The sequence below is a fragment of the Syngnathus acus genome, chromosome 17, assembly GCF_901709675.1.
Source record: "Syngnathus acus chromosome 17, fSynAcu1.2, whole genome shotgun sequence".
Classification (NCBI taxonomy): Eukaryota; Metazoa; Chordata; class Actinopteri; order Syngnathiformes; family Syngnathidae; genus Syngnathus; species Syngnathus acus.
Genome location: NC_051102.1, coordinates 6,329,033 through 6,343,646, shown reverse-complemented (window position 1 = coordinate 6,343,646; position 14,614 = coordinate 6,329,033). Strand labels below are relative to the sequence as shown.

General features: G+C 43.3%; 1 protein-coding gene across 1 annotated transcript; it reads right to left on the bottom strand.

Moving 5' to 3' along the window:
- Positions 1-1,480: 1,480 nt before the first annotated feature.
- Positions 1,481-14,338, bottom strand: onecut3b (one cut homeobox 3b). Its single transcript, XM_037275938.1, has 2 exons — positions 13,078-14,338; positions 1,481-6,042 (listed from the first exon to the last, which is right to left on the bottom strand). Exons 1-2 carry the CDS (start codon positions 14,126-14,128, stop codon positions 5,693-5,695), a joined length of 1,401 nt encoding a protein of 466 aa, XP_037131833.1. The 5' UTR covers positions 14,129-14,338; the 3' UTR covers positions 1,481-5,692.
- Positions 14,339-14,614: the final 276 nt, after the last annotated feature.

Sequence of the window (14,614 nt, the reverse complement as noted above, 5' to 3'; positions counted from 1 at the left end):
TCAGTTTTTTGTGATATAAAAAAGAAATACTACGTCATCAAGATTTTAAAATCTTTTTCAACTACTAATGTGAAGGATAACCTGGACAAAGTTTTCTGGGGTCTGCAGCTAGAGATAAGTGATTAGTATGCCAAGGATGCTGGCGGGTCTGATCAATGCTGTGCGAGGACCGGATTATCAATGGCATACGTTCATTGATCTATCTTGAACCTTGTCACTGGAACAATTCCTTTCAAGGAGTGGGAGGAGTAAAGAGACCTGCTTGGCACTCATTAGCTTTTAAAATGAAATAACAAGCTGGAGTTTAATATTAATTCCCCTGGTCAATAGTGACATAACACATTTTCCTATATTGATGGAATTGCTTGAGTGCAGAAATATACCACAGACAATTGTATTACATTTTGTCTGGGTTCTTATCCTGGCGTTGAATTCTTCAGAAAGCGGTGTCATTTATTTATTTATTTATTTTTGCACCTCTTTTATTAGGTCCTTGACCGGATATCTTGTGCTCCAATTAAATTCCGATCCAATGTAAAGACAAACATTGCTAACTTAAAATGGGCAATCACTAAAGCATGTAAAGGAGAGACTGTTATGAACCTTATGGGAACTCTGAGCATCCAGTCGTCTGTTGAAAAAAAAAAAAAAATCTTTGTATTAAAATGTGCAAATCCTTGGGTGTGAAGAATGTACATATAGATCTATTAGCCATATGGTGTCATCAAATCTGTAGACTTTGTTGCCATGTCTGACAGAGGAAAATGACTGTTGACTGTAAATATTGTAGGTATAGTAAAATAGAGTATAGTAATATAAAAGTTGCTGTAAGTAGTGCTTTTTTTCTCCAGGGATCACGCATGTTTTGATGAGTTCCATTGCAGCTTGGTCTCAATGGGAAAGAAAAAAACACAATAATGTAAAATTGCAAATAAAAACAAAACAAGAGTTCTTTATTTTAATTATTTCATCGTGTTTTATATACTGACTGGCGAAACATCCCATATCTTAAAAGAAATTAGGCTAGAAAATAGGCTTTGCATTCAGAAGGAAACGTATACCTCATCAATGTTTATTGCAATTCTTATGATCACCACTAGATAGCGCTGGATACCCGATAACGTAATTGGAGGAATTTTGAAACAAATGAGCAAGGACTCGACATATATTGCCACATAATTTGCTTTATCAGCTGTTTTCTTCAGCATGTCCTTTTCCTCGTATTTCGTTTCTATTTTTTTTTTAATTGGGTACACAAGAATAATATGTGTACAGTATATGTATATAATTATATAAGTAATATTTAATAATATGTATGGAACATAAGAAATATTTCCCTCCGTGTTACCCAAAGTCGAGTGACGGTCAAACGCCCCCCCCCCCCCTTTTTTGACTGCTTATATTTTTTCTACCACCAGATGAAAGCAGAGCACCTCATTTGGAATCCACCACCACCACCAAAAACAACGAGACGCAGGTCTGCTAATTGGTTGAATCTTTATTTTCTTTATCAGTCCAAACACACAATTTGCCCTTGCGTTTTCCTTTCTGTATTGTTTGTGAAGGCAGACAAATGTACCAATTTTTGTTTTTAGGAGAGGTGAAGATAAGAAGGTAGGCTTTCTGGGTGACCGCCATTTGAGTGTTCACGTGTGTGTGTGTGTGTGTGTGTGTATCTTTGCATGTGCGTGCAGGCATTTGATCTTCGATTAGATGTCCGCTTAACATGTCAGAGCCCGACTCCCTTTGCAACACCAGAGAGGGTCCTGGGTGCCTCCCAGCGAAAAGGTCACTCTCCGTAGGTCAAAGGTGAACCCGCACACGAGCACATTTCTTAAAGAGCCGTCCTTCATCTTCCCTTTGCATCTTTCCTGTCCAGTTTCACTGCCCTCCTCCTCCATCACTCTCTCTCTCCCTCCATCTTTTTTGTCTCTTTGCTCTATTTGAAATTGATTGTCTCCTACCATCACAAAGACACTTGGTTCTGATTGATTGATTGGCTGCGGGAGAGGGAGGGAACATTGACACGGGGGCTTCCACAGCTCTGAAGGGAAAACAAATGACGCCATTTTGATGCACTGGAAGAAAGCGCCTTTCAGCAGCAGCCCGGCGCTCTGTTTGTTTGCACTCGGGCCAGCTCTTAAGGCTGACAAACACCCCCGGCCCATCGAATCGAACAGGAGATTAAATACAGGCGAGCTGAAATACAACAATGAAACAAATTCAAACCACAAAGCCGCTCTCGTACTTGCATGGTTTAAAAAGAAATGAATAAATAACCTTTAGACATACATGTGGAGAATATTTCCACGCTAAGGGAAGTAACAAAAGACAAAAAGATCAGGGGAAGACAATGGACTGACGCTGGTGTACATACAAATACACATAATTTCTACAAATACATAAACACCACATAAAAAGACATTTATCTTAAAGGAATGTACTTAGAAACCAAACTTTTTTTTTTCTCTCTCTTTCTCTCTCCCAACGCCGCTGCCTGTCGAGATACATTTAATCCTGCAGTTTTAAATACATTTATATAGTATCCATGCATAAAGAATTGCTCACCCCACCCCTTTTCACACGGGTGCTTTGTTTGGTTCTTTTTTTTTTTTTTTTTTAAATATGGGAATCATTTCAACACACATACATAGATGACAATCTTCAAACAAAATGAGCCAAACTGAACTGCGTGTTGTTTGTTCATCATTTTCTCATTGTATCTGGTATTTTATGATCAATATACTTTGTCCAACTTTTTTTAAATATTTTTTCTTCTCAAATAGCACAACGTGCAAACCTATATAAACAATAAATTAACTTGAGATGTCCAAGCATCAAATGCCTAACACTGTACTCACGCCGAAGTAACGCAAATGATCATTAGTAGCGTCACCGTCGTTGCCCAACATAAAAATGCAATCGAGTTTTGAGGTATATCAAGATGTCTACACATGCCTGTGATGCTACCCTGGACCAGTGAAAACATGTTTGGATGGGCGGGGACCCAAAGGAAAGGAAAGTTGATCCTTTTTGGATCCGTAATTAATAAGCTACATTTCTGATAGCAGGAACTCATGGGAATTGTAAACAGACACAGTTATCACTTCTACACTCAGATTACAAATTACACAAAAATATATCTGGTAGTAGTGTGTGTGAGTAGTGGGAGTGAGATTATCTAAATTTGAGTATAAGTGAAAGATATGCAGAATATGAAGAATTGACGTGGCTCTGTGGTGCCTTCGCTATCATTGACTCCTTCATCCATTCTGTGAGGTAGCTCCACACGCAACCATTCGGAATATCTCAACTGTATTATGTCTTTCAAAAAAAAAAAAAAAAGTCCCAAAATAACTTCTCTAACTGGGACTGTGTTCAAGTGCAGTACATAACAAGCCGAGCCCAATGAATGACGGAGAGATTGCCATCTGATAATGAGTCACCTCTGCTGCATTCTTTTTCTTCTTGTCTCTTCACTAGTATGATTATCTCCCGCTTAGAAGATGCTGCACAACTCGTGGCTTTGCCCATGTACATGGATAAGAAACACACACACACGCACACACACATACAAATAGAGGTGCTACTCATGGTAACTCCTCCGCAAACAAATAAATAAATAGATCAGCAGAGGAATGCAGTGACAGTCCAATTCAAAGGAGTCCAGAGATCAAGGAAGAGGTCCTTCACATCCACAAAGTCCATCTACATTGTATTCACAAAAATTGCACAGTCACTTGAGGTATCCCTTCCTTGTCTGTGCATAGGATCAGTCTATGACATGTTGATTCTTTTTATTTTTGCTTTTTCTTTTTTTTTTTTTTAAGAGGGGGGGGTTAGTTTTTTTTAACAAGGTGCTTTTTTTTTTTTTTTTTATACATTATCAGCACAACATAGCACAATAGTCATGAAAGAGGAAACTATGTGTCTATGGTACTAGATTTACCCGCATCAATAGTAGGGAGGGAAAAGATAAAGAAAGACAACCACAGGGACTGTAGCAAATAGATGGACTAGATAAGACACAATTAAATGAAAGGTTATTTACATTTATATACTGTGTAGATCACATGAAGAGAGTTTTTTTTTTCTGAGGTATGGATTAGGCGACATGCCCATTAGTGCTTGCAGTGGGATGGTTGTGACGACATGGGCTAGACACGCGGCAAAGAGCGAGCTGCATCTGTTTGTTGATTATCATAAAGAGGCAAATATCATTGGCACTCAGGATCCTATATTGTGACATTTGACCTCCGTCTTTGGCCACTAGAACAGAGCAGAGCTCGCTCCCCGCGCAAGGGACCATCGCCCGTGCGGGAGTCTCTTTTTGATTGTTCTCCTTACGTAACCTGAAAATAACCTCTTAGGTGGCTAAGAACCGTAGAGCCTAAGACCCGAGGAGATGAACATTCAAATGTGTAGCAAAGGGTAATTAGCGTATTTCCTCAAATGGTGTCTTTTACGCTAACATGCAAAGACGTGAATTGCCCTCGTTAGGTAAACGCCTTCTTTTTTGCCCTTGGAAAAACAAAATGGCTGTCATGGCTGATCTTAACTATGACTCAGATCAATGAGTGAGATAAATTGTGGCAAAGACTGTTAATGCTAGGTATAGGAAAGACAAACATGACGAGTATAACTAATGATCTTAAAATGGCGGACCGTCCAAAATAATTCAGGTCAACAAAACGAGAACAATTTGGTCGAGAACAAAGATGGAAACTGTATATAATGTCACAGACTATTTGGCTTAAGTGCTTCAAAAACATTCACCAAGGTATGTTAAACATGTTAATACACTTTTGAAGACAACATCTTGAAATTAAGTGGGGCACAGGCAGTCAAATAATTGATATTAATAAATGTGATATATTTTTATATAGTAGCGCAGAAGCTTTATGGGTTTTATATCCATGATAAAAGATAAGATTTTTTTTATTCATTATAAAAGAAAAAAGAAAAGAAGTTTTTCCCCTTCCACAATTTGAGGAAATACGCTAATTTGCTTCCGTGTTTTTATTTCGATTAGCGACCCTCTGGCATAATGCAAACGCACTCAAGTTCCATCTTTGGTTTGTGTTTGCTGTGTTTTGGTGCAACATAGAAGCTCTGACCGACCGACCGCACAGGAGACCTGCATGCGAGTAGATGTGGTTGAAATAGACAGCAGGTGGCAGTGTTATTCCGGGCCGACTGTCGCAAAAGGGCATTGAAATGTTGCACGCGTGACACACTCATGCAATGTCGCAGATGATTGTGGAGGCATGTGGTTAGGAGGTCAAAGGACCACTTGACAGCCACACGCTGTCCTTTGTGTGTTAGAGAAATGAGTTGCAGGGGGGGATTGTGGCCCAGCAGGCACATCTGCTGTCTGATTGTGAGAAACATCTTTTGAGGAACATCACCAAACCCTAAAGCAAATATAAACTCTTCCTTCTCAAGGTGTTGGCTTGATGTCATCCTCTCGTTTTTAGTGTCAGCCGCGTGCTTAAAGAGACTGTATCTTTGGTATATAAGAGTTCACCCCTGATAGTAACATTCAGAATAACAGAAGCGATCTGATTCATCTGCTCGGGTCGTGAGCACTTGGAGCAGATGGATGAGATCGAAAGAAAACAACTACACACCCTGTAGCTTTCATTTGAACACACCCGTTCCGTCCTCCAAGTGTGTGTTCAAGCTCCCTCCATCAGGCCTTGGAGAAAGTGCTGACCGAGGAGGTGCCAGGGTGGATGGGCGAGGAGTTGGCATTGCCATGTCTGTGAGCAGCGTGTACGTGGCCGTGCGCCCCGTGCCCGTGCTCCTCGGCGTCCCAGCGATCCGGACAGCGGCGGCGCGAGTTCATGAAGAAATTGGAGACGGTGGAAAGCTCCAGGCCCAGCTGCTGGGAGATGGTGAGCTGCATCTCCTTGGAGGGACGGCGGTTCTCTCGGAAGATGGCTACCAAGGTACGACGCTGGAGGTCTGTGAAGACCAGTCGCTGCTTCTTTGGCACCTGGTTGCGCTCTCGTCCTCGGTCTTCTTCCTTGCGTTTACATGCTGGAGACATAAGGGGGCGGGGCAAATTGGAGGATAAGAAATGAGCGGGAAAGTGTGTTTTAGTTTCTTTCAAATTTCCAACTTTTTAAAATATAAGGACCACAATTCGAGGACGTTCGTCTTAGATGACAGCAAAACATCATTCATCATGTATGCTGCTATAAAATGAGATGTCTCACAAATAATGTGACTTTTGCTCATCTAGCAGGGATATTTTACAGGCCGACTATATATCCACGTGTTGCCATTCATACAACGCAATATAATTGATATACTTCTTGGAGCATTTTTGTTCATTAGTGCACTTTACACTTTATTGTAATATTTTACGTTTTTTTTAATTGTGTGATGTAAAAAAAAATGTTCTTGCAGTTGCATTACTCCTTAGAACGACGTGTATTTAAGGAAAGCAGTCCAAAAGTTCAAAATGTTCTATTTGGGATACAGTTGGGATATTCAATGTGAATATAAGACGATCACGGAATTGTGAGCTTTAATGCAATGGGTTAGGATTGTGCGCTCAGGCTTCTTTCCCTTTTGCTCTCCCGAACTATCTTGGGGGAGGAGGTTGGTGGGTCACGCGTGGATAAATCGGCTTGATTGCGGCTATTTGTGCGGCTCGTTGGAATTGGAGGCGCTCGGTGGGAAATGCTGACAAAGACGCGGGGCCTCCTCCGTGCATGCGTAGATGCGCCGTCGGTGCATGGGGCTCGTTTCTGGCTGTGAAAGCTGGAGGGAGTCTGTTCTGTTCTGCTGCCCTAAAAAGCTGCAATGATCGATTTTCCGCGGTTTTCTCCCGAACACGTGGTCCAGTAATCAGGGCTCCCTTCCCCACCCGATCGATCGCCATCGATCCGCGAGACCGAGGTGTGCGCGCGTGTGCGTGGGGCGGGTGCGGGTGGGTGGCTGTATGTGCGCGTGGTATACAACTCGGGAGCGCGCTTCGTGACAGATGAGGAGACATTGTTTATCAGTGGAAGAACAAAGAGGAAGTGCACAAAACAATGTCGCTTCAAAAAATGTCGAGTGTGAATATATGTTTGTATTTTTGGGTGTGTACGCAGGGAAAATACAAGGGGGGGGGGGGGTGAGGAAAGAGCAAAAGGAGGAGCTGGAAGAAGAAAGGCAATAAGGCTGGCCGCAGAGTGGAGGTGGTGCATGCACATGATTGATGACTTTACAGCAGGTTTAGACAACAACAGTAAACAGATTTGACTGTGAGGAGAGATCAATATGAACGTGCACATGTGTATGCATGACTGAGTGAGCATGCGTGTTTGTTTGTTTTTCTCGAGGTTTCTTACTGCAAGCAAAGCATCATCTCAAACTACTTCTACTTGTATGTACACATCTCTGTCTGGCTTGCCCCTTGTTGCCCCCCCCCCCCTCAATTGTTTTAATTTGCGCTCAGATTGATAGCCCCCCATATTGATTGATCCGAACCATTTCATGGAACGTTTATTCAATTGGTTCAGGTTCAGCCATGCCAGAATCTCCTCGAGGCTCTCTAAGTGCTATCTCAAACTAAACTCAATACGGCCTAATGTAATGACTGAAGGCTAGTGCTAATATAGTGATAATTTAATATGTAATGCCTGTTTTCCAACAAGTTGGGCTTCCGGCCATTTCGCAATGCCAACACAACTCTGCTTTCCGACTGTTCAAGTGCATCTGTCTAGCTTAGAGCAGGGGTCTCCATCTACCCAGTATCGGATCATTTGGCAAAGATTTTTTTTAAATGATTATTTTATTTGTAAACAGTGGGTGTGAAAAGTAGACCCTGTTCAATTTTGTGATTAAAAAAAATAACACCAAGGAATCATTTCAAACCTTTTCTTCCGTAAGTCTGGAAAAGTTCTTCAAGTTTCTTTTGCCTGTTTCCATTTCCAGATGGGACCACCTCTGATTCTGCATAATGGTGAGTTGTATTTTAAAGAATATTTTTAATCATGATAACAGAAGCTAAGTTCTTTACTGTTGTGTGCATTAGGTTGGGGACCACTGGTTAAGAGTAGAAGCCTCCTTTGCACAAGCTCCCAGTGCGCTCAATACATATTTCAGATAATCAATAGGTCCATTTGAAATGGTGCCCCTGAACGGTCCGCTCTACAGCCGTGAATAGGACCACAGGGAAGTAAAAGAGGGAGCATCTCATTAAACTGCCCTCTCTGGAGACAAGAAGCAAAAGCGCGGAGCTATCTTTAGGTGCCTCATTATCAAATGGACCTTTCTGAAGGGACAAGCGCCCATGCACTCACTCCACCGTCTCGAGTGGCTTTCGCCTCTTTTTCATATGTCAACAACGGCCACTTTATCTCCGCCGCTGGTTTAAGCCAAAAGATTAAGTCATTGTCTCTTCATCTGTGCTTCATTATTTAAGAGTTCCTTGACAGGGCAGGAGGATGAGGATGGTGATGGGAATATGTGGTGGAGTCAGGTATCAGATGTTGCGTTCCTTTGACGTCACTTGTTTAGCGGAGGAAGTAGTGGACACTTTATTAGGTACACCCGTGCCAGGAGAAATGATCCACCTAAATGATGTGAGAATTATTTAGTTATTGAACTGTCGTTCCCTCTTTATATTTCAGTTTTTGTGCCATTTGTTTGTTAGTGCGCAGGGGGGGGGGGGGGGGGGTAAATTGAATAATAATCAGGCAGGCTTGAGACCCAAATAGGAAATATGCATCTTATATATTTTTATAAATAAATATTACAGGAGCCAAGGTTATTAAACTTTTCATATTTTGAAGTGAATTTCACTTTAAAAAAAAGCACTTGTGGTAACATCAAATAATAGGAAATACCGTTTTTCCCCAATTTTAAGCAGAACGTCTTGATAAAAAAAATCCAAGTGTATCTGTGTGTGCGTGCGTGTGTGTGGGAAATGGGGGGTGGGGGTATATGAGGGGGTGGAGGGGGGGCAGACGGTGAACTAACCGCACCGTGCTGCTGCTAGTCGACCCCTGGACGGAGGGATGAGATCGGGCTTTGTGTGCGGCGAGACGGGCCCTCTCCCGCCCTGGACGGACTACTGTAAGGCGAGAAACAGTTTTGTGTCAATCACTGTGTGTCACACCGCTCAAGATGTACGCTTATTGATAGTATTGATCAGATTATAGGCCCTGCCCGCCAGTAGTGCTGCACCCACCCCCGCGCACGCAAACACACAACGGCCCCGCCTGCACGCACGCACGACGCAAAACGCCGGCCGACCGGCAATTGATCACGAGTGGATTATTTGAAACATTTCCTTTAGTTGTCAATTGAAAGTGCGCGTTGTCTTGTCGAGGCAAGCGATGGGAAGCTTTTGAATGGCTTGTAAACGGTCGTCTTATTGGCTTTTGTTTTTTATGCCTTCTCCGTTTTCCTTGGCGTTTAGGAATACGAATTAAGATTAAACGCCTATACTTTCGTCCTGAAGAGTACTTTTTGTCGTCTTTTTATTTTTTTTGTGTTTAAAGACATCAATAATTTAAGAAAAAAACGTCGCCTGCCTAAAAAACGAATTTATAAAAGCTTCATCGACCGAAAAAAAAAACTCCGTGACATTTTCTATTTCTTAAAGTCTAACTTATATAATTACATAAATGGGCTTCAGTTAATTTAACCTGGTGTTACCTGTTCCACAGAATAAGTTATGATTACGCAATACAATTAAAAGGGTTTAACAGAAATACTAGCTAAATCACCCTCCGATTTTAAGCACATCAACTGATATGAATCAGTTTGAAGAGACAAACCCTTCAATTTAGCTTTTTACAACTACACTTGGCTGTTATTTTGGAGCTTGCTCTCATAGATTAAAATTTTGAAATTCGAACTAAATCAAAATGACAAGTCTAAACCGAACAGGACTTATACAAGCAAGTAAAATGAAGCACTGTGCAGCCATTTGCTGCATAAATTTCCACCCCCCGGCCACATTAAATCTTGCACACAAATCAAATTTATGTCATAATTATGAGATTGATTTCACTGTGGCCTGCTAGCCAAGTCAGAAGGGAATTAAATAATTATTTGCACTGTATGTCGTAAATGATAATTGCAAATATTTGATTGGAGGGCTTGGGTTTTGCCATCAAACTTTTCAAATCTCTTGCTTGCACTCACACCGTTTGATCATTTTCCACACTTGTGTTTTAGGAGGGAAATAAGGGTGCAGGGCAAAGGAATGATGTGCTGGTCCAGAGCCAGACGTGAAATGAGGAGGAAACAAGGGAAGGAAGGAGGGAGAGCACCGAAGAGAGCAGAAGAGAGGAAATCAATAGCGATTCAGCGCGAGTCAGATAAGCCTGAACAATGTATAGTGCAGACACACTCTATAACCCAGTCACACACACACGCATGCACATACATGTGAACACACACAGATGTATGACAAAAGCCGTGAAGCAAGCCTTAAAATCAAATGACATCACAACCTTGGATTTGCTGACACGAGCAGAATTAAGCATCGAAACTGAACGGATGCTCTCTGTAAGTTCGTTTGTGACAACGGCGGGACACTCGTTTGTCACAATTTGGCCACCCCATTGCATTGTGTAGCATTTTGCCGATGTAAATGTACACCGTGTTTGTCAGGATGTTCCGGGGTGTTCTCCCCAAACCACTTACATGCCCTTTTTCGTGTGTGAGATGGAGTGTTGAACCACACATTTGACTTTGCTTACCTAGAAGATGCTGTTCCAAGCAGCTTACGCCACCACTTTCTGCCTTGCCTTTCTTCCCCCAGCCCTCCGTCTCCCTCATGCTTATCAATTATTAAGGTCGCTATTGATCCTTTCACTAGCCTGCCTCTATCAGGCTGTTCACACAAAACGCAGACCTGCCTGGCTGCCTTCACTCAATCAATGGCATCGCACAGCCTTATACAGCTCTTATATTCCATGTCATTCCCCTCACCTAAACTTGTCCCGCTCAAGTTTCACCCAACTCGGATCCCGATGTGTGACATCCACTGACGGATCTCTGAGAGTCGAGTCAGCGATTGAGCTTGAGGCTTTGTTTGCCTTTGCTCAGCTTTCACCCTCGGCATCCTCCGATCCATTACGTGTTGACGTTCTTCAAGCGAAACCGACTGGCTGCCTTTTACTAAGGTGAGCCGGCAGCGATGTGTTTTCATGACGTTACTGTCATGCTGCAGAGCGTGGAGGGGAAATATATAGAAAAGGGGGAGGGGAGATTAGGAAACAGGACTATTGATCGCCAATGTGCAAAGCCAGGCAAACACAAAAAGGACGGAGTTACACTACTCATGACACTCACAACCTCATCTGATAATCCCTATCTATTTATCATCTAGTATATCCATCTATCATCTATCTATCTATTATCTATCATCTGTTTATTATCTATCTATTATCTATCTATCATCTATCATCTATCTGTCTCTCCTCTATCTAGCTATCATCTGGCTATCTATCATGTAGCTAGCTAGCTATCCATGCTAAGTGTGATGTATAATTTATCCACATCGCCCTTTTGTATTAATGTCAGCAAAAGAATGCATGTGAAGTTTAACAGCTGACATAACATTGATAAGTCAAATTCACACCATTTCAGCAATTTGCTGTGTTCTGTGTAAAAGGCAGAAAAATGACAGGTCTTCTCCCCTATTTTGCAGGATACGTAAAGTGTAAAAGAAACTTCTGTTTGTCTTCGGGATAGCCAATGTTTAGTGAGTTAAGACACCTAGAGAAATATCTCACAAGACACCACCAACAAAAAACGTCACCTATAGTATGAACACTAAAATAAAGATCTTGTCTCAATTTAAGTGAACACAAAGCTGATCGACTCGAGAGAGAACATGATTTATTCTGTTGTATGAAGGTGGATTGTCATCTTCTGCATTTTGTGTCATACCTGTCACGCTACATCGCTGTCATAGATAGACCAACAAAGATTTATTTATTGTAATTGAAATGAATAATTAAATAATTTCCCATTTCACCCTTTTAGGAATCCATAACTACACCAGTCAGCCAAAACATTATGTCGACTTGACCAAAAATAGCGATATCCAGAGTTATGAAATATTCTAAACGGAGCATTGCGCAATATGTTTCGATTGGTCCTGTCACTGAAGCTAAATAAACATGCATGTCAATTATAATGTGTATCATCCTGAGAATTGTCTATTATTATTTTTTTACAAACAACTATATTGACTAATCCAATTATTTGAAATGCTCTTTAAAACATGTCATCTTAAATATTTCATCTAATGTCAAGCACACTCGTGGTAACCACTTTTCACGCCCTACCTGTGTTGTGTTCTAATTTTAGAGCTCTTCCAACAGTCTGCCTAATGAAAAGTCACACGGAGCGTGTGGTTATTGCGTCTTTCAGCTCCCAATACGAGTATTGATCTGTGTGCCACATTTAAAAGGGAGAGTGGGAACTGGCGTATTGATCAGGCAGCCTGGGGTCACCCCAGCTTTCTCCCGCTCAAAGTTGGCTCACGAGCCTAACATCTTGTTTGCAGTCTGGAAATTGTATTTTTATTTATTGCGCATTTACTGTGCTTTGGGGCTGAAAACTGAAAGACAGGTGCAGTTTGTAAAACTAAAGAACACTCTTTCTTAAGATATATGGGTCAGTGATTCCGAAACAGTGTGCCGTTAGAAATCTTTAATTGAAATATATATATATATTTTTAGTAAAAGTAATACAGCTTTATTCAGTTATCTTTATATGTACGTAAAATGACAGGCAGAAATTAAACGCCGTTAGCAAAAGGTACAGAAAATAAATGTGTATCTGCTTTTTGTGACTTTTTTTGCGCGCTGTGAAATTTTCAAAAATGTAAAATATACGTGCACGTATATTTTACATTTTTGTACTTATAAACATGTTTATATGTTTAAAGGTTAGGAAACCCCGCTCAAGGTGGATTAGTGCTGAAGACTGCTTTGTTTCACTGCAATAACTCTCCATGGTGCTGAAATGCGAGACGCGTGCAAGTTGATTGGGTGCTTTTACAAGTTCCGATCAATTCTGTGATGTAATAGTGATAAAATGACACTTTCTTACCGGCGAGTCTCAGAGCAGACATCCGCTGGAACTCCGGCTCTTGCAGCCACTTCCACATCCTCCTAAACGTCTCCCGGCCGGACTTTAGCTTACTCCAGGGTTTGGGGTTCCGCAGCAGGTCCGAGAGCGTCCCCTGGGACCGGCTGAGGATCCTCTGGGCGAATATGGCCTGCGGGATGGAGTATCGCTTCAATTCCGCCGTTATTCTCTGAGCCACTTCTTTTGTGTTGATTTCCTCCGCCTGGATCCCCGAGCCCGCGACCCCCTGCCCGCTGCCGTGGCCGTGCCTCTCGCGGTCCGCCAGCATCACCGCGCCGCCGGGCTGCGAGTGAAGGTGGCTGTGCGGGTGGTGGTGCATGCCGTTTAAGTTGGAGATCATGCTGTGGCCGTGGCCGCCTAAACTCCTCGCCAGGTGCTCTTGCTCGCTCCGGGACAGCATGGAGCCGTGGGACTCGAAACCCGACACGGGGGAAAGCATCTTCGCTTCGGCGGGCAGGTGCGCGCTCGGGCCGTAGGACGAGAGCGGCTGCTGGGGGTTGTGCAAGGAGCCCAGGCCGCTGGGCAGCGGGGACAGCGAGCCGTGCCCCATGCCAGACATCTCTTTGGGGTAGTGATTGTACAGATTGCCCATGGGGGCGAGCCCGCGGTGGTCGTCTCGCATGAGTGTGAAGCTGCCGCTGACATTCCCGGAGGAGAGTCGTTGATGGGCCGCGGCGTGGTGATGCGAGTGCGGATGGTGAAACTTCTCCGACACGGTGGAGATGGGAGGTAGATGCTGCAGCGGCGCCAGCGTCGTGTACGTGTTGCTCAAACTCATGCCGTTCTCGCACATGCTGATGGACGGATGCAGGTGCGGATCGGCCCGGTAGTCCCCGCCGCAGCTTTCCAGGATGGAAGTCATGCCGGAGACCATCGCCGTGCGAGCGCCGGGGCCGTGCGACACCAGATTCCGTGAAGCCGAGCTGGGGGAAGGCGACGGCCGCGAGCTCATCAGGTTCCCCACCTGGGAGTGCGAGGAGATGCTGTGAAGGTTCTCCATGGTGAGCTCCATCTGTTCCCCCCCTACCCCACCTTCACCCGTGTCTCTCCCTCTTCACTAAGCCTCCTCGCCGTCCTCGAGTACTAAAATGACCAAAACATGTGAACGCCGATCCATTGATTAGAAACGTTCGATCGGTCCAATCCGGCGTGGACAACTTGTGTTGTTCCCACGCGCGCAGGTGTGGCGCGTCCTCGCAGAGTCGTGGAGCTTTAAGCGCGCAGTGTGGCTGGACGCCGTTATATCTCATCTCTGATCCAACAGCGCTCCCATCCGCGTGCCTGAGAGGCGTTGACGCGCATCTGCGGGCACGCGCGCAGATTTAGCCCCCACCACCTCGCTTGAAACTCGCCACGATGGATTTGTAACACTTAAGAGGTGTGATCATTTAGTGCAGGGGTGGAAAACATTTGATCCCGCAAAACATATATTTCTAAAAGTCAAACCGCAGATTACTTGTTAGAAATAGAAATTCCACTTAAAATCCAAAATATAATG

Bases quoted from the DNA above. Each gene is read 5' to 3' on its own strand.
- onecut3b (XM_037275938.1), bottom strand. From the start codon at position 14,128: ATGGAGCTCACCATGGAGAACCTTCACAGCATCTCCTCGCACTCCCAG. The intron at 6,043-13,077 runs GTAAGAAAGTGT...TTATGTCTCCAG, and splicing joins GTCTGCTCTGAGACTCGCCG to CATGTAAACGCAAGGAAGAA.